The sequence below is a fragment of the Sorex fumeus genome, unplaced genomic scaffold (genome assembly GCF_029834395.1).
Source record: "Sorex fumeus unplaced genomic scaffold, SorFum_2.1 ptg000037l, whole genome shotgun sequence".
Classification (NCBI taxonomy): Eukaryota; Metazoa; Chordata; class Mammalia; order Eulipotyphla; family Soricidae; genus Sorex; species Sorex fumeus.
In genome coordinates, this window is record NW_026606094.1 from 54,166,203 (window position 1) to 54,174,883 (window position 8,681).

The 8,681-nt window shown below is 37.9% G+C and overlaps 1 protein-coding gene across 1 annotated transcript; it reads left to right on the forward strand.

Moving 5' to 3' along the window:
* The first annotated feature begins 361 nt into the window (after nt 1–361).
* LOC130027791 (uncharacterized) lies at nt 362–8,457 on the forward strand. Its single transcript, XM_056118698.1, has 4 exons — nt 362–705; nt 3,454–3,538; nt 5,369–5,514; nt 8,340–8,457. Exons 1-4 carry the CDS (start codon nt 397–399, stop codon nt 8,448–8,450), a joined length of 651 nt encoding a protein of 216 aa, XP_055974673.1. The 5' UTR covers nt 362–396; the 3' UTR covers nt 8,451–8,457.
* Nucleotides 8,458–8,681: the final 224 nt, after the last annotated feature.

Below are 8,681 nucleotides of genomic sequence, written 5' to 3' on the forward strand. Positions count from 1 at the left end.
AGTTCCTAAAGTGGGCTCCTATTCCTTACTGATGTGGGTTTTAAGTAGATCATTGTTTTAATTCCCTACCACAGTGGCTGCCATGGCAGCTGTCATGGCATATTCCTTCTCTTCTCTATATAATCCTGTATGTTCTAAGTTATTTATCTACATAAATATTTCAGAGATTAGCCTGGACAGAAAACATTTATTATGCTATTGCTGCAATGGAAGCTTCACCTATTTCTGTGTCTCTTACAGGGTCTATATATGAAAATAACTGTACTTAATGTACTTGCGTCTCAGAAAGGAAGCAAAAACTGATATTACAAAAAGACTTAGCATCCAATTAAAGTTAAAGCATCCAATTAAAGCCTCTAAATGGAAAAAAAGGTCCTGCAAATACCACTTTCTGAAATGAAAATCAACAAATGGGATTTAAAACCTCCTGATTTCAGCTATAAACTATATACATCGTTGAAATTTCCAGAAAAGCCATTAAGGACCATTAAGAAAGAACAACAAAGGAAAAAAAACAGCTTTCCAGAAACAAAGCTTCATCTGCCTAGCATAAGGGATCAAGATCATCCTCAAAAGTCCTCATCTCCTAAGTTTATTACTATATTTCCACCTCTGGATTCATATAAAGCACATTTAATGTTTGTGAAGAATGGAAAATATCCAAATGGTGTATATCTTGATCCAAAACCACATGATTTTAGACAGGTGAAAAACATGATTCTAAACAATTGGAAACAAATCTGTGAGAAATATATACCTGCTTATTCGTTTCTTAATGTGGCAACTATTACATGAACACAAAGGCACGTGTATAATGTGTGAAAATGTATAATATAATATGTATCTCTTTTAGAACAATTCCTATTCAGAGGTAAATTACAGAGGTGCAAACTTAGATCTTAGTTGATGTTTCTGATGGAATTTTATCTACCAAGGTGATTGACCAACTCTAAAATTGATTTTCATTGTTTTTGGGAGAACAATTTGGATTTTCATATGATTGGAGAACAGACTACACTTTCTAGCTATCTGCACTCTAACAACAAATAATTTAAGGAATAACTAAGCAAATAAATATGTATTTACAAAGAAGGGTATTACTTCAATGAGTCTAATGATTCAATAAATTAAACACCATATTGGGAGACCAGGGTGACAGCTGAAGTGGTAAAGCACATGCCCAGCATGTGCAGAAACCTAAGTTTAATCCATAACACTACTTGTCCCCACCTCCCAGCACTGCAATGTACCCATGGTGAGCCCCTAGAACTGCCAAGTAATTATACTGGGCCCTGAACACTCCTGGGTCAAGTGCCACTGGGTGTTACCCCTATTATACAAATTCATTAAAATGTGAATAGGAATTGTATTTATGATTTAGAATAATGGTGGCACTGTTATTTCTTGTAGTTTTGGAAGTTCTTGCCAACAACATTAGACAAGACAAATCAGTTAAAGAGACTCATACTGGAAAAGATGTTAAACTATCATTATTCACAGATGACATGATATTATGCATAGGAAACCTTAAATACTTTACCAAAAGTCTCCTAGAAACAATAAATCTGTAAAGTGATAGACTACAAAGTCATTGCACAGATCTGTAACATATTAATATGCAAACAGTGATGTAGAAGAGAAAGCAATAAAAAAAGTTCTCATTATGTTTCACTCCCCCCCCCAATCACATATTTTGGTATTAATATAACAAAAAGGTAAAAGACTTAATTATAAAAAACTATAAATAAATTAAAGAAGACAGAATGAACTGAAAACACAACAGTTGTTCTGGTAGTAGAAGATGTGGCATCATTAAAATGACTATCCTACCCCAAAACCTTATACAGATTCAGTATAGTCTCTAACAGAATTTCTCCAAAATTCTTCAAGTATATAAAAATGCAATGTAAAATTTTGTATGGAACCATAAGACTCTCTGAATAGCCAAGTTAATTGTGAGAAAGAAAGAAAAAGGAAGATGGGAGGCATTGCATTCTGACATTATATGATAAAGTTATAGTAAAATAATGTGATACTGAACTAAAAGGAGATTTTCAGATCAATGGAAATGAATTGAGAACTCAAAGGCAGACCCTAGATGTACTGCCAATAAAGTAATGACAGAGAAGCTAAATGCATTAACCAGATGGAAAATAGCTTCTTTAACAAATACTGTTAGAAAAACTGATTAACCATTTGTCAAAAATGAAACCGAACTCAGCTCATACTGTACACAATGTTAATTCAAAACATATTAAAGACCACAGTATTAGATCCAAATTTATAAAATACATCAAGGAAAACATAGGCAGAACCCTCCAACAATATTAGGCAAGAAAGATCAGTTAAAGGGATTCACAGATACATTCAGTGATTTGACTCCTTTGGCAAAGGAAAACAAACCCCAACTACATAAGATTAAAAAGCTTCTGCAGTATGCAAGAAGTGAGATCTAAATTTAAAAAAAAAATCCTACTGAAATCAACACAAATATTTGTACATAAAAACTAATACAAAAGAACTCATGAAAATAAAAATGGAGCAAAAAGCCGAAAAAATACTTCCTCAAAGAAGATACACAGGTGGCCATCAGATATATAAAATTCTCCATCATCACTTATCAGGAGATGCAAAATGACAATGAGAGAGTACCTCAGAGCAGTGAGAATGACCTACATCAAAAAGTTCAGAAACAACCAGTACTGCTGGGAATGAAGTGAAGAGTTTATCTGCTTCAGCCTTTAGAGAAAGCTGTGTGGAAATTAAACATAAAATGAAAAATCGAATTTCATATCTCACCCAATTATTCCACTCCTTGGTGTCTATTCCAACAACACAAATACATGAACACAAAAACTTTCTATCTACATAACTGAGTTCACTAAGTGGGATGGGAAGAGGCGGGAGGCAGAGGTCAAGCAAGTTTTTATTTTAGCTGAGTATTTTAAATGAATTAGAGGTGGTGTGATAAATAATGCAACCACTAGATGTCAGCATTGTTACAAACTGATCTTCAATTGACGGCTAACACTAACTCGGTCTCATATTTGTTATTTGATTAAAAGATGAAAAATTCCATAAAAGTTTCCTTTGAGACTTTTTTTGTTTCCATATTAGCTCGTGTGGCATGACCCAAAGTCAGTAATAAGGTAACCTTAATTGCATGGAAACCCTAAATTTTATTTTGCTTAAAATGCTATTTCTGATCTATTCATTAATGCATGGATAATTGAAGTACTTCTCTCCAACATAAAATTAATTATTCATATAGTATTTTGAAACTTAGGTAATTATTTTAAATTTTCATGTAAAAGTTTTAAGTGATACAAGAGAGTTCTCAAAATTTCATTTTTCCAGCTAAATAATACTTAGGGATAAATCCAAATATAATATTAGTAATAAGAAACAATATTTATTAATGATAGTATAGTCTGATATTTTCTACATGTCTAGTACCAGTGTGATTTGCCAAACTTTGTGACAACCCATGAAAAGGACCCATTTGGATTAAAGTTTAAGTCACAACATTTAAGTACAGGTAAGCTATTATTATAAATTTATGAATATGGAAAAATGATTTCTTAATTGTATCATATTCGTTGTTTTTGAATATGTGACTAGATTTTAAAATATTTATTACCTTTAATAATAAAGGTTACTTAATGTCTGATTAATGACAATAATTTATTACTTATAACCTATATACTTATATAAGCTATGTATAAAAACATCATATATAACAATATTTTATTACTACATATGTTTATATGAAATATATTGTTGAAGATTGAGTTTATAATCACATGCTTTACAAAAGAAATAAAATTATACTTGCAAATATAGATGTAGGAAACAAACTTTGCAACTGTGGACCTTGCCCTCAGTTTCCCAAGTTGGTCTGGGCTTACTCCTGGTTCTTACTCAAGGTCACTTTTGACAGTGCTCATACGACCCTTGGTCAGCCACAAACAAAGCAAGCCCCTTACCTTCTGTACTGTCTCTCCAGTACCATAGTGCATATAATTTATACACAAAATAAGATAACACTAGGTGTTCTCTCTGTAGAGTGTGATAGTACTTTAATTCCCCACCCCCTGTCCCAAAATGAAAAGAAAGGGCAGGGGAGATAGCACAAATGCTAGGGCACTTGCTTTGCAAATGTCCAACCCAGGTTCTACCTGCACCACCTGGCCTCTGGGGCCAGAGACCTCTGAACATCACCAGGGTGGGCCTTGTGTTCCCAGCACCACAGGACCCAAACAGTAGCGCAACTCCAGCCCCTAGTATTGCTGGGAGTGGGCCCAGAACCCCTTGAGCACCAAGTGAGAGGTTCCCGCCAGGAAAATCGGGAAGAAAGTAATTGTATCATTATAAAATTAATATAATTTATTTGCAACTATATACATGCTTTAGCCTCCTTTTTAACTATTACCTGGAATCTGGGGATGTAGCTTTGCAGTGAAGCACTTGCTTTGTGTGTGCAAGGCCCTGAGTCTGATCGCTCGCACCACACACAAAAACAGTCTTATCGAGGTATATAATTAAAATGAAACACTTAACTATTCTTCTCTGCAAAGTGTAAATAACCAAGGAAGAGTATGTCAATGATATTTTATAAAACTCCGAGTTTCTGATCAAAAGAAATATTAAAGAAAAACCTCCAGCAAAATGCCAAATGTGTCATGTTGTGAAAAAACATTATTGAGAACTTTGCAAAAGAGGCTTTCAGGGAAATTTTTTTAAAAAATAAGTGGAACTTGAATTGGCATTAGGACAAAATTAATTTCAATAGAAATCATGCACTATAGCACTGTCCTCCCGTTGTTCATCGATTTGCTCAAGCGGGTCCAGTAACGTCTCCATTGTGAGACTTGTTGCTACTGTGTTTGGCATATGGAATACGTCACAGGTAGCTTGCCAGGCTTTGCCGGGCGGGCAAGATACTCTCGGTAGCTTACTGTGCTCTCCAAGAGGGGCGGAGGAATCGAACCCGGGTAGCCCGGTTCGGCCACATGCAAGGCAAATGCCCTACCCATATAATGACAAAATTAATTTCAACAGAAATAGTATAAGGGTAGCACTGTAGCCCTGTCCTCCCATTGTTCATCGATTTGCTCAAGCAGGGACCAGTAATGTCTCCATTGTGATACTTGTTACTGTTTTTGGCATATCAAATATGCCATGGGGAGCTTGCCAGGCTCTACCGTGTGGGTGGGATATTCATTTTTTACTTAGATTTGCATTTATAAATTGTCCGGCAATTTACTTAGCCTAGGTTCTTAACTCTATAAGAGATACCATATTCTGAGAGACACTACTAGCAAAGACAATTGTTAAAGCTGTTTCTCATTTATCTTCATTTCTCTAGTTCATGGGTGCCAGTTACTGAAAGATAATAAGAAACAAAATAGCAGGAGAGAAAGATTTAGCACCTACAAGCCTTGTGAGAACACTTGGGATTCAAAACTCTTTCTACCCAAAGCCCAGTGGCCCATTAAATGTGCCTCATACACAGTGAGTCTGACTTTTGTTCTCAGCTGTTGAAAAATGTCTTATCTCAAGCACTGTTGCCAAATGACTTCTTAATACAGGTATTTTTATTTGGTTTTGAATTTAAATTTTTTATGAAGTATAGAATAATATTAAAGTTGCTTTATAATTTCAGAGCTACAGCAATATAGGAATTTTTATTTATTTATTTATTTATTGAATCACTGTGGGAAAGGTTACAAAGCTTTCAGGTTTAGGTCTCAGTCATGCAAATATCAAACACATTTCCCTTTACCAATACTTATTTTTTTACCATGAAGAACCCCAATAAAACCCCACCCCCCACCCCTCCCAGTCCCTGTGAGGCAGATGAATTCTAGTTAACACTCTATCTGCTTTGATTATATTCATTGTTTCAATAAAAGATTCACCACTATTATTTAGAGTTTACCCCCCCAAATCAGACATGCTGAAAAAAGCATTGTGAAGTGATTTGCTTTCTACAGCTGGGTTCAAGAATTAAATGTTGGTTTTGGATTTCTGCTATTTTAACTATTGACCCTGGAAGTATTTCTACTGAAAGTCAGATAGTTAAGAAATTGGTTTCTGTGTTCGGGAGTCGTGGCCGTGCTGGAGAGCCGCTCGTGGGGGGCAACTGGTGGCCTCGGTAGGGTGTGAAGGGCGGACCGAAACGCCCCCCTTCCCATGAGGTTTTAGTCGCCCCCACACCCCTGTCTCCTACCTGCTGTCCACAAGGCTCCCATGCGGCCGCCATCTTTCTTTCCAGAGAGGAGAGGGCAAATGGGGCAACATCCTTTCCCCTCCGGCAGACTTGATGGCCTGGATTAATGCATAGTCCGTTCACTTTTCTGCTCCAAGCTGTCGGGTTCTTCATTAAGTCCTTGTGCTTCTGGGGCCATGGCTGTGCTGGAGAGCCGCTCGCGGGGGGCAACTGGTGACCTCGGTAGGGCGTGAAGGACGGACCGGAATGCCCCCCTTCCCATGAGGTTTTAGTCGCCCCCACACCCCCGGCTCATACCTGCTGTCCACAAGGCTCCCATGTGGTCGCCATCTTTCTTTCCAGAGGGAGGAGGGCATAAGGGAGCAACACCCTTTCCCCTTTGGGCAGACATGATGGCCTTGATTAACGCATAGTCCTTTCACTTTTCTGCTCCAAGCTGCTGGGTTCTGCATTAAGTCCTTGTGCTTCTGGGGCTGTGGCCGTGCTGGAGAGCCGCTCGTGGGGGGCAACTGGTGACCTCGGTAGGGCGTGAAGGACGGACCGGAACGCCTCCCTTCCCATGAGGTTTTAGTCGCCCCCACACCCCCGGCTCATACCTGCTGTCCACAAGGCTCCCATGTGGCCGCCATCTTTCTTTCCAGAGAAGAGAGGGTGAATGGGGCAATACCCTTTCCCCTCCGGGCAGACATGATGGCCTGGATTAACACATAGTCCGTTCACTTTTCTGCTCCAAGTTGCTGGGTTCTGCATTAAGTCCTTGTGTTTCTGGGGCTGTGGCCGTGCTCCAAACTTAACTCTGATTTTCAGGGAGAATGGTTTGGTGGTTTACTTCCCATTGATCACTTTGTATATAGATAGATGTCGCGCGGCCGGTTTTGAGAAAAAGTCCTAGTTCCCGCATACTCAAGCTGTGCTTGTAGAGGCTTCTGGTCACCAGGGTTCCATCTGGGGGAGGTGGGATGCGGTACCTACCTCATCTGGGACTTCCCGGTGATCTCGGCTCTTTTTGGATCCTGTTTTTTTTTTTCTCCGGGAGCTGTAGTTCCCGCCCTCCATGTGGCCCTTCTCTTCGGCTGTATGCTGTAAAGATGGCGCTGGGGGGTGGGCTGTGGGCGTGAGTTCCGGAATCAGAGGTTACCTCGGAGCTGTAGTCCCGGCAGATTTGAGAAAAAGTCCTAGTTCCCACATACTCGAGCTGTGCTTGTAGAGGCTTCTGGTCACCGGGGTTCCATCTGGGGGAGGCAAGGAATTTTTTTAATTTGTTGTCTTCTAATGTTTCAAATTTGTGAAGGGTATTTATATATTTTAAGTAAAGTATACAGACCTCTGCTTTTCATATGAAAGTGGATTGTTTTGAATTTTGTAAAGTTTTATTTATTACAAATATAGTTGGTGTCATCACTTGAGGCTTGAATACAATGAGGGATTTTTCGTGGATTCTAATCAAATACAAAAGTCTGACAAAACTGTCATATGCTTAAATAAATATTTTGAAAAACATGCTTTTAGTGTAGTTCAAATATTATCCTGGATAAATAAGGGCCACAAATAAAGACTACTTTGTAGCTAGCTTAGTGCTTAACACAATGTACATTTGGCATACAGAGCAAACTTTTAAAGCAAAGATTGTTAAGTAACAATTTAGAAAAAGATAGCCAAGATCTTGATACAACCCAAGTGTCTAAACACAGATCAATTGATCAATAAGTTGTGCGATAATATATACAAAATGGAATGCTATTCAGCTATAAGGAAAGATGAAGTCTTATGGTTCCACTCAACTTGGCGATTGAACTGGAAGATATTATGCTAAGTTAATACTAGACTGTTTCATTCTTTTGTGGAGTGTAAAGAACAAAGGAGTATAGACAACAGTCAATGGAAACTTACCCTGAGATTCTGCCTACAGAACTGAGTCTGCTAAGCAGGGAAAAAAATATAAGGTCCAAAGGATGACCATGGAGGGATATTGGCACTCAAATATTAATATCAATAGTATTATAAATAACATGATAATTAAATTATTTAAAAATAAAGTTAAATAACAATTAAAATCATTCATACTTCCTCCTCCCCCCTAACTTTTTCTTGTAACATCTTCCTTAAGAGACACAGAAGACAGCGTGATGCTCACAGTGCATTTATGGACCGTGTGGAAGAAAAGTTTACCATGACGCTCAAGAAAAGGGTGGGGGGAGAAAGAGAACAAAAAATCTGAGATCTGGGGTTAAATACTTTTGCGACTCTTTAGAAGTACCACTTTACTGATTTTTCAGGATCCTGTAAATGAATGTGATGCTTACATCATTTTTAAAGAGACTCTGAAGAAGTCAATCAACCTCTTGGTCATATAACTGTCATTTTTGGAGGTTTTATTGAAATTCTTAGAAACTATCAGATTTCAGAGAAGTTGCTGATATCACCAATGTCCCCTTATCTTTTCAAAGCA